The sequence below is a fragment of the Alnus glutinosa genome, chromosome 1 (genome assembly GCF_958979055.1).
Source record: "Alnus glutinosa chromosome 1, dhAlnGlut1.1, whole genome shotgun sequence".
Taxonomy (NCBI): Eukaryota; Viridiplantae; Streptophyta; class Magnoliopsida; order Fagales; family Betulaceae; genus Alnus; species Alnus glutinosa.
Window position 1 is genome coordinate 7258443 of NC_084886.1, and position 18575 is coordinate 7277017.

At 36.8% G+C, this 18575-nt stretch overlaps 2 protein-coding genes across 4 annotated transcripts; both read right to left on the bottom strand.

Moving 5' to 3' along the window:
* Positions 1-916: 916 nt before the first annotated feature.
* On the bottom strand, positions 917-7584 carry LOC133869591 (ninja-family protein AFP3). 3 transcript variants are annotated; one of them, XM_062306645.1, is made up of 3 exons: positions 7538-7584; positions 6505-7371; positions 917-1503 (listed from the first exon to the last, which is right to left on the bottom strand). In XM_062306645.1, the coding sequence occupies exons 2-3, from the start codon at positions 7223-7225 to the stop codon at positions 1082-1084; spliced, it is 1143 nt and encodes a 380-aa protein (XP_062162629.1). In that variant the 5' UTR covers positions 7226-7371; positions 7538-7584; the 3' UTR covers positions 917-1081. The 3 variants fall into 3 exon arrangements, with proteins under 3 accessions (XP_062162629.1, XP_062162621.1, XP_062162612.1); XM_062306637.1 differs by lacking the exon at positions 7538-7584 and adding an exon at positions 7481-7502; XM_062306628.1 differs by lacking the exon at positions 7538-7584 and having other exon boundaries at positions 6505-7444.
* A 4548-nt stretch (positions 7585-12132) lies between these two features.
* LOC133869611 (nuclear transport factor 2-like) lies at positions 12133-16522 on the bottom strand. Its single transcript, XM_062306655.1, has 8 exons — positions 16365-16522; positions 15278-15465; positions 14279-14582; positions 13899-14143; positions 13537-13824; positions 13380-13445; positions 12855-12906; positions 12133-12581 (listed from the first exon to the last, which is right to left on the bottom strand). The coding sequence occupies exons 2-8, from the start codon at positions 15461-15463 to the stop codon at positions 12319-12321; spliced, it is 1404 nt and encodes a 467-aa protein (XP_062162639.1). The 5' UTR covers positions 15464-15465; positions 16365-16522; the 3' UTR covers positions 12133-12318.
* Positions 16523-18575: the final 2053 nt, after the last annotated feature.

Genomic DNA, 18575 nt, shown 5'->3' on the forward strand with positions numbered 1-18575 from the left:
TTATCATATGTTTTGGTGCTTTTATTGATTTCATTATAATAATGCCACTCTTCACACTATATTTTTACACCTGACAACAACTTCACTTTGATGATGTGTGGTGTTTCAAGTGACTAACATTTTTCTTTTTTTTAAGGAGTAATGCTATTTAGTAGACTGCCGTACGATTTTTTTTTAAAAAAAAAACTTGATTTTCACAACCATATCATTTCATTTATATGGCAATCGTGTAACAATTTACTAAATAACATTATTTTTTTTTAAGTGTCTGATATGAAAAATCACTTAAAATAAGCCACATCATGTTGGCCGGTGTAAAAATATAATGTGAAGAGGTAGGCATTACTCATTTCATTAAGTACCAAGCTCTAGCATCAACCCTTAAGAATTCTAAGTTATTGCCTTTCTTTTCATAATTAAGGTCACATTCATATGCATTGTATCTTTGTTTCCACTTGTTCAATAAATAAATTAAAAAAAAAAAATTGAAGAAAGAAGACTAAAATGGTTTTTTCTTTGCAAGGAAAAGCAGAGTTTTCTCAACCAAACCAAAAAAAAAAGGAAGGCAGAGTTTTCTCTTCTTCTTTTTCTCTCTTTTCTAAACCATAAACGTTCAAGATCGGAAATTGTTGACTAGAGAATTTAGGAAGCTCTACTTTCATCAGAAAAATGTGCAGCTTCCATGACAGCCAGCATGAGTGGTAACTGGGAGAAGGAACCGAAGATAGACATTAACGTCAAGCAAATCTATCAAGCAGAGCTATAAAGACTTTAATTGAAAGTATAGTTACCCACTTTTGACAGAAAAGGCATTGGAGGACAGGGGTTTTCTTGCTAGAAAAGGCATTTGATTGGGACAGTTGCATTCCTCCTTGTTTTCCTTGCTCTATATTTCCCATATACACTCAGCTCGATCTTGAAACAAATGAGGGGAAAAAACACCCCCGTGAGTGAAAAAAGACTGCATTTATAATCTCAGTAACATGAGCAGCAGGTAAATATGGAACAAGTTCTCTTTGAAGAAGGTAGCAAAAAAAAAAAAAACAAAAAAATATTTTCTTGTCTTGTATTGGTCCCAACGTTACAAAAAGGAAGTAGAGGAAGGGTTCACAACTATATGCTTAAGTGGGTGAGCGACATCACCACCACCAGCATGCTTGACGAACTCTGCTGGGGAGTGAAAGCTTCCATGGCATACACACATTATTCTCACCTGCTCTCCCTTTCCATATCTGTATAGAATGCCTTCTATTCTTCTCCCACTAGGACCATCTCCTTTTGTGAAAACACAAGGCATATCTTCCATTGCATTCATCCCAATTTCCTTCCCTCTATTTTCCGCATGATCGGGTTTCTTTGATAGATTCTCCATCTCCGCTCTCGAAGTTCTGCATGGATTTTCACTGTTCTTTGTTCCTGAAGAAACTGAAGCCTCCTGATTGATTCGCTCTTGCAAGGAGTGATCACTAGCAGGGCTTCTTGCTTCACCATAACAGCCCGATCCTGCAAGTACAGGAAAAACTTTGAGAAAAAAACCAAATAATAGTTTATGCTCAGAGATTATGAATGGGAAACACAGCAGACAAATGTTCTAACTGTAGGTGTAGCTTGAATTTCGAGCTATAGTTAGCAAATATGACATCAAATTTTTTGAGTTTGGGATCAAATAGATTGTAGATTGATAGTGAAGAAGGTGGTGTGGAATAGTGAGCTAGGAGGGAGGTGGTCGTAGTACAAAGAAGTGATATGAGAGAGAGGTGATGGTGATGACAATTGAAAGGAGTAACAGCGAAAAAAGGTGGTGGTGGAGGTATAAAGGAGTGGCGGGAAGGAGAGAGATTAGAGAGAACAATATGAAAGAGCTTGAAAAGAGAGGTAAGGAGGGAGGGAGGGAGTATGAGCTTTTTGGAAAGGAAAAAATTAAAAGAATGGGATCATGAACTTGATCTAGAAGGCGTCATTTTTCATCCTTTTGGATATAATTTTCTGTTGACATGAAAATTTACTTTTTTCACTAATTAACAATTTCCAGTAACCCCAAACTCAAGAAACTACAAACAGATTTTTCGAAAAAAATAAGAAAGAAAAAAAGCGGCAAGTTAGACCGATAGGTGTGGGAGTATAAGCACGAAAGGTAGAAAAAGACAGCTACTTTTACCTGTCATAAAGCTCACATGAAACTCTGCATTCAAGCAATAACCCCATCCCCCTTTGTTTTTTTTACGAAAATATAACTCACGCCCATATGAAATTGAACCCATGACCTCACCCTCCAACGATTGTTTATGGGGTTGGAGATACCATCTAAATCCAAAGACCAATGGTTTAAGGAGTTTCAACCCCTTTACTTTTTACTTTGTCAAACGAGTTCAAACAACTTAAGATTTCAGAGTGCCACAGGAAGCAAACTCAAGGAAATACAACTTCCTTCCAAAAAGCACCAGGACGACTTTCATTCCCCTACTTCGCCTAGGTCAATCTGCAAGTGATCTTCTATTTTTCTGCGTTCCCGGTAGTAATGATATGCAGCTAGCTAGATTGGTTTGAATTTTCACATTGAATTGAAAGGGTAATTTTTCCAAGAAACAATAAATGATTAGCATATAGATCTGTTTTGGACAAGCCGGTGGCACTGTTTCCCTTCCTGAGAACAAACCACTGGCCCTTATCTAATTTTGAGTAATAAACAAACAGCATATTGAGTTAGCTTTCTGTTACACAATCTCCGGTAATCAGCTGAAGCAGGGCTTGATATGTACATGTGTCTGTGCAACAATTGACCATAACATGCACCAGTTACTAGACATTCAACTAAAATCCAATGTATTTCTTCTTATTACCCTATACATTTGATCCATTGACATACCTACCTGCACTCTCCAAAAATTACTTGTACAGTAGTTTCCAAGCAATTAAAATTAGTCTCAGCTTCACATGATCCCTATCACATTTCAATATTTACCTCAATGCTGTTCCAGTCTACGGCAGTCCTGGGGCATGATTAAGATAGAACTGTTTCAAGTGAACTGCACCTTCTAACCACTGAAGGATATAGCTCACTGCTTCCCATCAGGAAACCAACCTTCCCTCAAAACCTCTATCCAGAGTGGATCTTTTTATGACATTTCATGGGGTATTCATCAAAATCATGTAGTTCAAGCAAACTGCGCACTGTATCCATCCAAGAACTAATGTCCAACTTCCCCCTCTGGAAACCAACCTGTCCCATATCTAGTCTAGTAATTTCCTTGAGTAAACCTGCCCAAGTTATTTGAATGTTCATATCTTAAAATCTGCAGAGTTCAAACAAGCACCTAAAATTACATGGTTCTAATATCTATAATAAAAAAATTTATCCAAAAAAGAAAAAAAAGGTCTATATTAACTGGCCACCAAAGTTATCTCCACCTATAAGAGGGATCAATCGTGTACCTCACAAATGAAGGCACACACATAGACACTCACTCAAACGCATAGTGGACAAACTAGGCCTTTCAAAATATAATGTTCATCCAGCAACTGTGAACATGTTAATGATGTAGGTATGGCTGACATGTTAACATTGAAATGCAGGAAATATACCTGCCTTAAGCATGGATTAAGTCATCATTTGCAAACATTAAGAAGGTCAGTGCAGATGAAGTGGAGATGTCACAATGCAGAAGGACCTGTATGGAGCATAAATCAAGCAAGATGCTTTTTTGGCATAGGAAATTTAATCTGAACATGATTTGGAAGTAAAAGAACTTTTCAATCCATTTTGTCTAAAATATGATACCATAAGCTACCAACACATGAGCTTCTCTACCCGTTCCCCTTCACATTCATACCAAGAATACGGTGTTTTGGCATTAGCATCAGAACTTGGTGATACAGATCACACATAGCTTGGGTGCATATGGTGAGCAAAAACCACGGGAAAATGTCTAAGATCCAATCACAGAAAAGCACCCTAGGGCAAAAAAATTGGACAAACTTGGGGGTTAAACTAATGGCAATGCCTCCCACCTATTTTGCCATAAAGCGGGTAGAAACAATAATTGAATTACAAAAGAACCTGGCGACTTTTTCGTTTTTTTTTTCCTGAGCTAGGAGAAGAGATGTTTATGGACAATGACCTAGAGGCTCCATTTGTTACCAGTCTTTACACTCCGCTGTGGCCAGAGCATTTTTTAACAAACACATGCTACATGTACTAAGAATGCAAGTTGTGTTCAGGTGTGTGTCAAGGCATCAGACTGCATGACCTACAAAATCAAGAAGTCAGGAACAAAGATAATTTACAAAAGTATCTATTCCTTTATGTACTATGGTAAGCTTAATGTCCATCTACTAAGGCGTAGTTCATGTCGGCACTATTTCATCCCAAATGGGAACTCGTTCAGAGAATAAAACATGGAACTCACAATGTAGTACAAACACAATGTGTCAACATATATCCCATACACATACTCACATAACTGTAACATCCAGCACAGTAGCTTTGCAGAAAAATTCTTGTGAGTGCGAAAAACTACTTTCTACGTCAACATGCACAGAAACTCCAATGGCTTCCAATGTGTTAGTTTTATTGGCTACATTATGTTAACAAAATCATTACCATGTAAGGTTGATGCTTTAACAGGGATGCCGTATGATTTCAGAGTCTTCAAATATTTAGAGTTTATTTCTCTAATATGGAAAGAGCATTAATATGACAAGTTTCAATGTCACAAGCATCAAGAAGGATATTTCAGAGTTCCAGGAAGATTCTGCACAGTTTACAACTCAACAAAAGTCGGATCCCTTGTTTCCGTCCGGACGGCCCAATGAAACGTTTGAACGCCCTTCTGTGTCGAGAAGATTCTAAAAGCTCAGCATGCATCCGTCTGGAAGACAGGGCAACACCGTCCGGACGCTCTTCAATGTTCAAGAAGAATCCAAAGTCCTTTGCAGACACGGATTGGGAAGACAACTTGCAACCATCCGGACTCTAGGGCAACACCGTCCGGTCGCTCTCAGCCTACGTTTGGAGGCAGCCTAGAGAAATCCAAATCAGACTCGATTTAGGTCTTCTAAAGCCTATAAATAGAGACCTCTAGGTATATATTATTTACAGAATTCGGTATTGAATTCTCTTGAGCTTAAAGAGGGTGTTTTAAGTAGAAATTGTGAAGATCTGTTAGCTCTCTAAAAGTTGTCCGGTGTGTGACTTGATCATGTGAAATCTAGCTTAGGGAGGAGCCCTAAGCTAAAGAAATCCATTGAAGACCCCTTCAGGTAGGAGACCTGGTTAAGAAGCATTCGTGTATAGGTATATGTTAAAGTACAAGGTACGATCGCTGCATGGAGGTATGCGAATGTTATTGCTTTGTTACTAGCTTTATCTTCTGAATAGTGAAATTCATGGGTTTGGCTGCATCAGAGTGATTTTTCTCTTAATTAAGTTTCAAATTCGTTAACAAAATATCCGTCTTATTTAAATTTCGCTTTAGATATTTTGTTACACATTGTTCACACAAACACGATAAATTAGAAGTCCTTATTTTTCAAAATGTGTAGCTAAAAGGATTTGCATAATTGTAAAGTTAAGTTTGCGATTCCCTAGGGTCAGGCAGCCAATGATAACACAAAATAAATTCAGATAAATCCTTTCCTGTTTCCCTGATTATCTCGTATGAATTGACCCGGTCTTCTGCGAACAAATAATCACCGAGTCCTCCTCTTCCCCCCTCCCTAGAAAATAAAAGACAGTATCACCCAAGTGAATGCTTTTATAATATATGTCAGTTGGCTTCCCTCTTAATTTTGAGCGTGTTGAAAATGAGTTCTCCAAACTTGTAGTAGTTGACCCATCATGTTGGTCAAAAGTTAAGAAACATTCAAATACAGTTCCCAGACTTTTAGTAATTCAACTCAAGTGAGCTCCACCTAGTATAATTGTCTTTTCCCGATAAAAGAATTGAACTACAGTTAACTCCCTTCTTATCCATGAGTTTATGCATGGACGCATGTATTTAAAAGCAAACAGTAGCATCCACTAAACTATCTATTTATTTGTCACAGCAAGATGGGCATTGGCTTTGGGCTCAATTGCTGTGAACAAAAACATTATGCGGCTCCCTGAGATGTGTCGTGCATTATTTCAACATTTTGAAATCGCTAAACAAAACACAACTATTGGGATTCGTCAATTTGAGTCATTCACTCTCCAGAAAAGAAAACAATGTATGCCATCAAATTCAACATGTCTTACTAATTTCCTCAACCACCAAAAACTTAGTTAGTCCCCAACCCAAAACAATCCAATCAAACAAATTAAGTTAACATTGGTGAACTTGTGAAAACCTAGAGAGAACGCAATTGTAAACACCAATTCCAGAGTAAACAGAACTCCTAATCTAATAAACCAAAAGTATAAAATTTAGTCCAAATCAACCCACATGTCAAAACAGCTAATAATACCAACACTTCAAAAATTCATTGACAAAGAAACCAATGAGCACATAAAAACAAATGCAATACCTTGAAGAGGTTTACTCTCCGATTCCGACATCACCGTCGAGCTACCGCCTTGCGACTCCGCCGACCCCTGAGAACTCGGTCGCCCAAACCCCTGCAATCCCAAGAAACTAGACTTCCCTTTCGCCACCGCCTCGACTACTCCTCCCAGAACCGCCTGCCTCTCCGCCGCAGCCAAAGTGGGCATACCAAGAGGCGGCACCACCATCGAAACAAACCTATCGGCCACTGCAAACTGCTGCTTATCTCGCAAATTCAATCCCGCTGGACCTTGAATTTCCTTCCTTTCTTCCTCTTTTTCTGCCTTGGAGCTTCTCTGTTTCTCACACCGCCTTCGCTTCGCCACCATTCGCCGCAATGTCTGTAACTCCTTCCTCTTCCGCCACGCCGCCTCTGTCTCCGTCGGAAGCGAGGAGGTCCTCGTGAGTGTCGTGTACGACATAGGCCTCTGGGTTAACGACTCGTCGTCTCGAACCACCGGTATTGTTCCCGCTACGGACGACGACCGGATTAGCTTCTTTGCGCTCCTGTCTACCCCGAATCGACCACCCAGTGAGAGCCCGAGATTTAGCTCAATCTCCTCTGAAACTTCACTGGGTGTCGCGTGCTCGGATTCCTGCGTACTGCTGCACACAAATCTCTGCAATAGATCTCTTGGGTACTTGTCTATTCGCGGAGAAAGATTTTCCATTGCTTTGCTTCTAGCTTCATTAGCTTCACCCATGTTTCACAAAACAGAAAAAAGCTAAGAAAGCTAAACCATACGCTTCAGCAACTGTCTCTTTGCAGCTTTAAGATAGCAACTCCACGATCCGGCTCAGCTAAACCCATGATTATTATCAAAACAGAAACGTATTCCGAATATTTGTGCTGTTAATGAACAAATTCAAGTTAAAAAAAGGAAATTAAAAAAAAAAAAAAAGAAAAAAAAAAAAGAAATTGGGTAGAAAACTATGAAGAATAAAGCAGAGAGAAATACAGAGCATAGATTGACGAAGAGGAAACAGAGAAAACAAAAGCGGAAACAGAGATGTACCTGAAGACGGCCAAGTGGCGACCATGAGAGGGCTCCAGAGCGAAACGTGGTCCTCCTGACACAATTATTTTCTTTTCGTCATCTTCTTGGTGTCCCCACCAGCAACTTGTCTTTGTGGGAACATGGAACACGTGTCGTAAGACAGAGCAAAGCAGGGACAACAGGGCACGTGTTTGATCTAGCTTCGGCATAGTGGGAATTAGACACGTGGGCGTTGGGGTTTGGCCTCGTAATTATGCGGCGTTGGGTTTGGCCCAGTGGCCCCAGTTTTATTTCGCTGTCGTCTTGATTCTTCCCACTTATGGGTGGGTTCTAAACCTACGTGCATTACCTGTTGGAACGGATTGAATCCTTTACGATTTTAAAAAAAAATTAAATTTTCAAATTATATGGATTTAATATTTTTTTACATAGAACAATATGAAAAATACTACGTATTAAAAATATAACATGTTAATGAGACAAACAAATATATATATATATATATATATATATATATATATAAGGCTTTTTATTGTACAAAAATGCATTTCTTTTTTTTTTTCAGAATTTGTCACGTGTTTCTTTTTTAAAAAAATAAAAACCAATTCTCTCATTTCTATTTTTTATTTTTGAATTTTGTCACTTTTTTTTTCTAGATTTTTTTTACTTTTTTATCTTATGAGTATATTTTTGTCATTTAAAATCACAAAAGGAGGACACTGTAACCCCAAATTCCAATGATAGATTAGGGGATATTGTAAAAATTAAAAAATTGAAAAAACATTTCAAATAAGATGGTAGATAGAGAGAGCAAATTTAATTTGTCTGCTCAAAGTCATGAGTATTCTTACAAAATTTTAGAACTATCTCACTATAGGAAATTGTACAAAATTTTATTGACAGTCTTAATTATAAAAGAGTAATTTTCATAGTTAAAAATCGAAATACTTTCAAACACAAGTAATTTAAAATCAAAGCTAAGTCTATCTATTTCAAATTAAATTGGTAGTCAAACGGTGGAAGGTTGACTAAGGAGAAATTTGGAGTTTATTTGTATTATCAAAACAAAATCGGGTGGCCTATAACTGTAAGTCAAATGGACAGGTTTTATATATTGACTAATATTAGTATACTATTATTTATGAATAATAAAAATAAAGAGAAATATATGTGCTTTAAAATGAAAAGAAAATTTTCTTCAAAAAAATTAAAAAAAAAAATGAAAATGAAAAGAAAATTTACTCAATGGAATGTGAATGTTATAAGCAATTGAATGTAGTCAAGCCGTTGATTTCACTTACTATCTCTTTTGATCTCATCCGTTTCTCTTAGGCGATTTTTTTGATTTGTGACTACGGTCTCACTTCCAAAGTCAACGAGGAAGTAGTTGGTCTAAAATAAATCGGCAAGGACTGGGCTGTGGGCTAGAACCACGTGGTCCCTACGGACCCATATGTCCAAGTTGTGCTTTTTCTGTCCTTTCGAAAATGAAACACTGGCTCTGGTACAGATGCCACGTGTTGGAGCCTAGAGAATTCACAAAAAAGTGAGTACGTGCGACTGCTCTCGGGTGTCTTTAACGATGATGATGCACTACTACCATCAGATGATTCAGATCACCTAACCTTTCACTGCAATCCGAGATCGTGAAGTACCATCAGATCCCTCTTTGGCTGCATTTGTTTTTCTTTCTTAAGTTTTTTATTATTATTATTATTATTTTTTTATAAAAAAAACACAAAAATAAAAAAAATAAAAAATCATTCTAAAGTAATGTCAAATACTACACCAATAGAGTAAAAATGAGATTCCATGCAGCATATACATCACTACTCTCTTGCACTATAACACATCAAAATATTCTTTTAAAATAGAAAACAAAAAAGAATATTTTTTATATCTCCTTAGACATTGCCAAACGTGTGATTGGGGGGTTACATGTTCGAGGTTCTATCATTTGGTCGTTTGCTCATATTATGTGGCTGTCTGTGGTGGACCGTACGTTAGAAAATAAGTATTTACATTAATGATCAGCCTCATTTATTTAATATTGCACGGTAACAACTCACAAGTGATGGTGCATCATGTCAATATCTTCAAATTAATAGATTGATCTTGGTTGAGGGGAGGGGGAATTGCACCCGACCCCTACTCTTTGTTTTTTTCGTCTTAATTATTTGCTTTTTGTTATGATTTTGTTTTCGGCCCTGCACTGAGTCATGGGCTGTTGGTCTTTCTTCTCTCTAGGTGTCTCTTTAAAAAACTAAGAGATGAATGTGTTTTCCTCTAATCCTTTTGAAGATTTGGAGTTTGTGGGTTTCGTTCTACGATTGGGATGTTCAAAGTTAGAAGCAAAGATCGGTTTCTGTTTCTGGTAAGGCTTAAACTGGTGCGGGGAGCATGGAGAATGAAGATATGTTTTCTCTCTTGGATCTGCACTTTCTGTGCTGTTTCAAGGGTTGTCGGCAACATTTTAGGAGGAGTGAATTGTGATGGGTTGCACAACCTAGGGTATTTATTTTTTATGGTGTCGGCAACATTTTGATGAAGAAGAAGACTGATATTTGGGTGCACAAATTGGGTTACTTCTATTCCAACAAGGGAATATGCTTATTCTTGAGCAAGTTTTTGATGGGGTTTTGTTATAGTACACGGATAAGTTTATTTCAGAGCAAATTTTTTCGTTTAGATGAAGCCTTATACAGATATACTAGCGACTCCCTACGCTCTATGCCAACCTATATTATTTAGTTTAATGTTTTTGGCTTCTTTAGATTGTGTTCTGTTGATTAATTTCTTTTGTCTGCCATAGTAGACTTTAGATCTACTTTTTAGATCAGATCTTGCTCTCTTATCTTCTTATAATATAACTCATTGTAAAAGAGATTTATTTTTTTTGTGTTCTATTGCTAAGGCAACTGCCATCTAAGTCAGGAATTAGTCATGTACTTTATTTTTAAGAGTATTTATACCTTTAATTACAGCTTTTGGCCCTATGGGCCTCAGATTATAATAAAGATTATTTTTTTGTTAAAAAAAAGGAAAAAAAAAAAAAAAGTGATGGTGCATCATGCATGTTTAAGCTCCCTAAAAGCGATATATGTACAATTTATATTGCATAACTATTCTACAACCAAGATAAATTAGGTGAAACTCACGTACGTAGATCCTACGTGTAAACCTCACTCAATATATATTAAAATTATAAATTAGTTGAATTATAATTTTATCATTTCCCGTAAGCCCGCACTCGCTATCAGGTTCCAAATTAGAAAAAAAAAAAAACAATACCAAAGGCCAAAAGGGGTAGGACACGCCATTGATTTGATGTTGGGGTAGCACTCGCACTCAGAGCTCTTGCCGCCACGTGTTGGTTCCGTAAAGGCAAAAAGGACAATCAATCATATTGGCGTTTGGCCATCCATTTGAGCAAGCCAAAAGCCGAAAGGCGGAAAGGGCTGACAACCACAGGTTTGGTTTTTAACTTTAAATTTTGCCAGAGAGCCATTAGGATTTCTCATATTTGTAGGGTCTAGAAGAACTTCAGCAGGATGCTGGGCTAGGTTGGAGGTCACATGCTAAAAACTGTAGCCCGAGCACAACCATACATGAGGTTTTCTGTGGGCTCATAGCTCAAGCCCAGTTTGTTTGGGCTCACATTTCTTCTTTAATTTCAAATTCAAATAAAAAGAGTTTCGGACACCCCTGACCATAAGATTGACAATTTTTGACATGACTCGCTAATCCAATACGAAGTTAAAGGATTAGGGTTAAACTTAAAAAGGTTCGGATTATAAAATGGTTGACTCATTAGACCCGTTTAATAAAATAGTCATTATAGGGTCTATTCGTTTGACCTATGGATCGACCCGTTTGACCCATAGGTCGACCCATTTACTTAAAATCTTTTTTTTTTTTTTCAACATTAAAAATTAAATCTAAACAGTCTCTCTTTGTCTAAAGAGTAAAGACTACTACTAAAAAAAAAAGAGTAAAGACTAAATTAAAAAAATATCACAAAAAATAACACAAGCCTTTTTTCTTTTATTGAGTTAGATTTTGAATAAAAAAAAGGCAAATATTAAAAAAAAATCAGCGTAATTTTTTTTTTCTCTTTCAAGTTTTTGAACTTAGAAGTCGAATAAAAACAAGTAAACAATTAAACAACTCAATGTTTCATATTTCAAATGTGAAATAATATAATTATTCAAAAAAAATTGATTTTTTTTAGTTTAAATTTATGTTTTTATTTTTATAGACTTTATTAATAAATAGGTCGTGTCAACCCATTATTTAACAGGGTCGTGTTAAAGATTAATGATTTAATCATTTTATCTAAACAGTCGTGTCATAATTAACCCTTAACAAATTGACAAGTCAAACAGGTCAGATCAAACAGATCGAGTCCACCCATTTTGCCAGCCCTACGCAGCCCCACACAGAGCAGAATTTTGTGCATTCAGCATGCCCGGCATCTTTATTCATTAATATCAAAACTAATTATTTCCGAAATAATGTGTTAACAAATTTTATAATTTAACAGAAAAACAAATTTCAAATTACTACGAAAAAGGAAAAATATCAAAATCAAAAGCCTAAAAAGCCAAAAAATAAAAAATAAAAAAAATTCAAATTTAACTGGAAAACAAATAAATTTACCCAAAAATGTTAAAACTCTAGAGGCCAAAAATAAAATAAAAAAAAAGAGCCTAAAATTCCGCAATTTGACTAACAAGACTTCCTATATTATCAAAAGTCGAAAGTGCTATTGTCAACAAAACTGGAGCAACAAGAGCAAGCTAAACCCTAGTTTGTGCCTCAGTGAATGATTCCCGTTTGGCTCTTCCTCCACCATTTTGGTAAACCCTCTGGCCAGTTTCTACATTCCGTCCGCCATTATCACGTGTTCGACTTGAGAAATCACCCCGCCTCTCAAAATCATTTCCTCTCCCATAGCCACGGCCTCCATTGGAATTTCCGCCATTGAAGTCTCCCCGGCCTCTAAAGTTATCATTACGATAACCGCCCCGTCCTGATGGAAACCTCCCCCTATCATTGTTTGCTGCAAAACACCAAATCATCAGCACCAACCGTATATTGAGTAATTTAATAAACTCATACTAATCAACCATTAAAAAAAAAACTTGGGACAATATTTTTATAGATATTTGGTGTTTTTTTTTTGCTGGGGGGGTAGATTTAATCCAATTGGCAGAGATGCTAAAACTTTAGAAAAGCAACTAACTCAACATAAATTGCGTAAATAACAATTAAGAGGATCTTATCAAAAATAATAAAAACTAAAAAGAGGAATGATGGATAAAATTTCACTTGCCTCGCCTTTCCTCAACGTGAAGTTTACGATCAGACATCAAGATTGGAGAAGCCTGAAATAGCAACATGATAAAGTCCAATCAACCATTAACCACCCCGTCCATGAAACTAAAACACATTAACACAACATTCAATTAACAAGCATCGACCACAAAAGCAGCTACATGAATGAGGTATGGACTTGCGTAGAAACAAGCATGAGAATAAAAATTAAAAGCATTTAAAGAGCAGTTTCTACAATTAAATTATTGTTGATCAGCACAAAAAAAAAAGATTAAGGAACAAGGTTAATCCCCAATATCCAAGTAGGAAAATGTTAGATTTACAACACCAATACAATAACTGCACAACAACCCCTCACATGAGGGTGGGCTCCACACACTGGGGTCCACACTCATGTGAGGGGTTGTTGTGATGGTGTAGTGTAAGAATCAAATCCCATCCAAGTAACACCACAGAGTTGTTTGATTCAAGACAAAGGGTAACAAATTAAGGGTCAAAGAAAACAAAACAGCAAAGCCAATACCTCAATAGCAAGATTCATTGAAATGGCAGATTCGAACTCCACGAATCCAAAGCATGAACCTTGTAGCTGGATAGAAGATAAACAATACATAACATGTAAATACCATTAAAAGTAATAACTCAAAATGGAATTGAACAAAATTAAATCTTAGGCAGACCTTGTTACTTCTAACTTGAATACCATCATGCTTAATGGACCCGAATTCCTTAAACACTACTTCAAGTTGTTCTATTGTTGCATCCATGGGCAGATTCGGTACGAATAAGGCGTAAGTCTTAACACCTGCTTGATCATCAATCTTTTTCAAGGTACTGTTTCGACTAGGAGCTGAGGTTCTACTAGGAGCTGAAGCCTCAGGTACTGCAGATGAACGGGGCCTTTCTGCAGACTTAACAGGGGAATACCTCACTTGGAACGGAGCATTATTGTCCTTCAATGCATGCACCTGAAACAAGCACAATACACGACAATTAAGAATGTTCAGTCATTAAATTAGCAAGGCAACTATAAATTACTCACCACTGACGCAAAGGACTTCTTTGGAGCATTTTCTTGGATTTTAGAAGCAGCAGTCTCAGTGATTGTGGATACAGCATTCTGACTTGAATTAATTGGATGCTCAGCAACGTCCCCTTTTTCACTAACTGACACCTTCTGGTCAGCAAACTGGGGACTGACTTCTTTTCCATTGTTATTTTCTGCAGTACCATCCTCCACAGGGGTAGTTTGCTTTGGCTCAGGATGATCAGGAACATCAGTTAACTCTGTAATGAAAGAAAACTATAAATCTTTTCCGATTCAATCATAAAAACCACCCCCACCCCTACTCTTCTCTGAGGAAAAAATGAGAACCATAAAGAATGGGAAAAATAGCACACAAATGGAAACATGAAACGTACCAGAATCTGGTGTCAACGCAGCTTTCACAGCACTTTCTTCAGTATGATTGTTTGCCACAGAATCAGCCCCCGTGGATTCAGATTCACCCACGTACCTAAAAACAGCATTCATGACAAAGTAGCCTTTCTCTTGGGGTGCTAGAAAGAAAGATTCAGTAAAGTTCCTTTTCACATTGTCCTTTCCAGTTAAAAAACCGGTAACTAAAACAATCACCCCATCCTTGTATGAATACTCTGCATCTACAGTCAATAGTTCTGACTTATAGCTCGGGAAGTCGAAGGAGAGTATCTTCTCATTAATGGCCTGCTCCAAAATGAAAGAAACCAACTTATTCATAAACGTCTGCAACTGGCTATATCAAAGTCCCTTGAAGGATAAAGCTTAGACAAAAATGACAGAAAAAGAGAATGTCACAGATATTTGACTTTCTTTCTTTTATCTTTTAATTTGGGCAATTGAAACCATAAATCTAAAATACAAAATAAAATCCTAAATAGCGGCAAAAGAAAACAGCTTAATTAAAACAAAAGAGCAACAAAGTGCTAGATATTAACAAATAACAAACACTATGACACTTCCTCACTTTTTCCATGAGTCCAAAATATTTATCTCTTCCTCACAATTCATATAGCCCAAAGGATTTAGAGAATCTAACAATCATCTTCCAAGGTAATCCAAACAAGATTCAATAAATTCCTTCTCAAGTCAATATAACCAATAAAAAGCCATAAAATATACCAGAATTCAACAATTTTTTCAATCCACAAACATATAAACCAAGTGCAAAAATGAGCTACAAGACACATGCAACAGTGAAACTAATAGCTTAAGCATCTACTACCCGTCCATGCAATGTTGTGCACATGCATTTGGGGCAATAAGTAGCATCTATGAGCCCCCTCTGGGAGGTATTGTTGCTTTTGCAAGTGGGGAAAATGTGCAACTCGAGTGGGAACAACATCAATGAGGCAGTTTAGCTTATATTTTACAAAACTTACATCCACAGTAGTAACAGATGTCATCACACCATCGAGTCCAGGTCGGGTGAGCACACTTGAATCATTAAAAAACCTGTAAACCTCTTTTGGTGTTTGATGAAGAATAGTGTAGTACTGATTCACAAAAGTATTGCCAACTATCTGCACACTAGGGACAGCAGAATCATCTTCATTCTGAGATGCCATCTCTGCACCAATACAATGAAAAAGAATCACCACAAAATAATCCAAATTCTTACATATAGGATCCAGACAAAAAATATGCACAAGAAGAGGAGATATGTCTTTCTTTTGAGAATTTAATATTACGAAACATACATGCAAAAACAAATAAAAGAGACAAGGAAACAAATTCTGCTAATAGCATAGTTAGAAACCAATTCCTAACATTGAGACGATATTTAACACGATGAAGAATAACACAATTTGTAGGCAAAGTTAGCACAATTATTTGTGTGTGCAAATGCATTCGAACTTAATAAAAAACATGAAAACTTATACATTTATTCAAACTTAACAACGAGCATTCGTGTGCAGTGTGCAGATAAAATTTAGATCAACATCTTAAACATGCTTCAACCCAACGGCACATGTAATGAACAAAATCCTTGTCAAAATAATAATCAACGTGAACCCAAACGATTGCTCAAGACCCAATCATAATACGCTAAACATGAAACGTATAATTATCAAATAAACAAAGGATAAATTTGACTAATTCACGGATTATAATTCTTCGGAAAGCATTGTAAAACTGAAAATTTCTGTTTTTTTCAATCAGGATAGATATATCACAATAAAGCATTAACAAGAAAACTCCTTGGACCAAAATCGCTGTTTATTTTTAGGGAGTTTGTTAGGAATGAAAACAATTCCAAAAAGCCAAACCTTAAATATTGTGCATTATAACACGCAGAGCTAGAACTTTTATCGAATAATTCAAACAAGGTAAAACCCTAGATCCAGACACCTCAAATCTCGACTAGAAAAGAATCCGCAAGTAACCGATCTATAACGCAAAAACAAATACATTAACAAACAACATGGATATTATAACAATATAACGGCGGCGATGCGAGTGTTTTACCTCGGCAGAGGGATCGAAATCCCCGAGAGAGAAAGAGCGTGCGGGTCTGAGAGCTGCGTTTGGGAGGCAGAGAGAATATTAGAGAACGATTAAGAGCGTGAACCACGATGGTAATATGTGTATTTATAGATACAAAATTCTGGCCCTTTTTAATTGGGTTTCGTATTCAGCACGACACGGAGATTTAAGCCGTCCTCGGCTCGGATATGGATTTATATTTCTAAAAGAACAAGGGTTCTTTTAGAAAAAGGTTCTGGACGGCTGTGATTTGTCTTCTGGAGTGACGATCAACCTAAAGTTTGATATTCAACGGCCCTGATTGGTGCGGATTATTACACGCTACGTGGCGGAGTCCTGAATAGCTGAAGGTACACACGCGCTTAAAAGGAGCTTTCTTTACGCCTTTTTTTTTTTTTTTGGCTTTTTTTGGCTTTTTTCCTTTTGAGATATGATTAGCTGAATATGGAATTATTTTCAAATAAGGAAAAAAGGCTGAAGTTCAGGCTGGCATTGGTTGTAAGTTGTAAGTTGTAAAACTCAGGTAAGACAGAACCTCAAATATAGACTCATGTCCGCCCAATCAACGAGTGAAACGTGTGGCTATGCAGCCCCGCCCCCTCCACGTGGTTAATCCGATTGTTACTAAAATGTCACTTAGCAACGCGGTATTTTACACACGTGTCACTCACAAGTTGTTAAATGCATTTTATTTTTTATTTTTTTTAAAAAAATAAATAAATAAAAAAGGCACTTTTAATCACGTGGAAATAACTCACATCACTAACCACTTCATTTTCTTTTTTTTTTTTAAAAAAAAGAAGAACATACTTTATTTTCTATTCTTCTTCTTCTTTTTGTTCTTCTTATTTCTGTTCATCTTCTTCTTTTCTTTTTTTCCCTCGCTGGAAACTTCTTCAAGGCCGACGAAATCTTCTCCTTCCTTCCCCCATGAAATCCAATTCAAAAAATCCCCCAAAAATTCTCTGTCGACCCATTACTAACAAAACACCAAAAAAATACCAAGAATCACCAAAATTGCCCAGTCGCCGGAAATTAGATTCAAAAAACCAAAACAACAAAAACCCAGTCATCGAAAATCGCCTAGTCGCCGAATTCAAACCCGGCCATCAAACCAAAACAACAAAAACCCAAAATCAGATTCAAAATTAGGCCGGTCCTCCGATCCCTGCATCACCGAAACATCAAGGGATAAGAAAGAGAGAGAGAGAGAGAGAGAGATCAGCACAAGAGAGAGTGTGAGAGAGATAGAGAGAGAGTACCTGTGGTCGACGAAGATCGGAGGCCTGTAAGAGTGAGTTGGCCGATCTCCTCGGGTGGTGGCGTGCGGCCGGGCCAGTAGGGGTGAGTGGTCGATGAGAGAGAGAAGAGAGTGAGAGTGAGTGGTCGTCGAGTGAGAGAGAAGAGAGTGGAAGTGAAGAGAGAGAGAGAGAGAGATAGCATTAAATGTAAGGTAGCTTTTAGAAATAAAACAAAAATTGAAATAATTAATTGTAAAGTCAAATTTGAAATTTCAATATACCAAAGCGCACCCACACCGGTTTTTTAATTCGTTTTTTTAAAATTTATATACCAAATAGCCACGTGGCAAATAACCCACGTGGCTAAAATTTTAATATGAAAAAAATAAATAAATAATTAGCCATGTGGTTTATTTTTCATGTGGCCAATTGGCGACATGGCCAATAAAGCACGTGACTAATTTATAAAAAAAAAATTGAAAAAAAAAATAAAAAATTTTCAATTCCTGAAAAATTGAAAATATATATATATATAATTTTTTTAGCCACGTGGCTTATTTACCGCATGGTTAAGTGGCAACGTGACAATAATCCACGTGGCTAATTGGTGACGTGTTAAAATCCGTGTGGCTAATTACCTACGCAACACATTTCGCTACTTGGTAAATTACACACGTGGCGAAATCGCGACGTGTATAAATACCATGTAGCGAAATAGCCACGTGGTTATAGTATAGGGTACTGTACTAGTCATCGGTTAGTTACAACTCAATCGTATACACGATGGAGATCAAAGTAGGAGAACATTAGTTACATTGGGGAACTAAGGGAAGCCAACGACAGAGTAATATTAGCATGACATTAGAGTGGTTCTCTCTCAAAATTATTTGTTAAAATTTGTGGATTTAATTAAATTGAAAGTAAATCTCTAATGCGTTAATATGCTACTTCA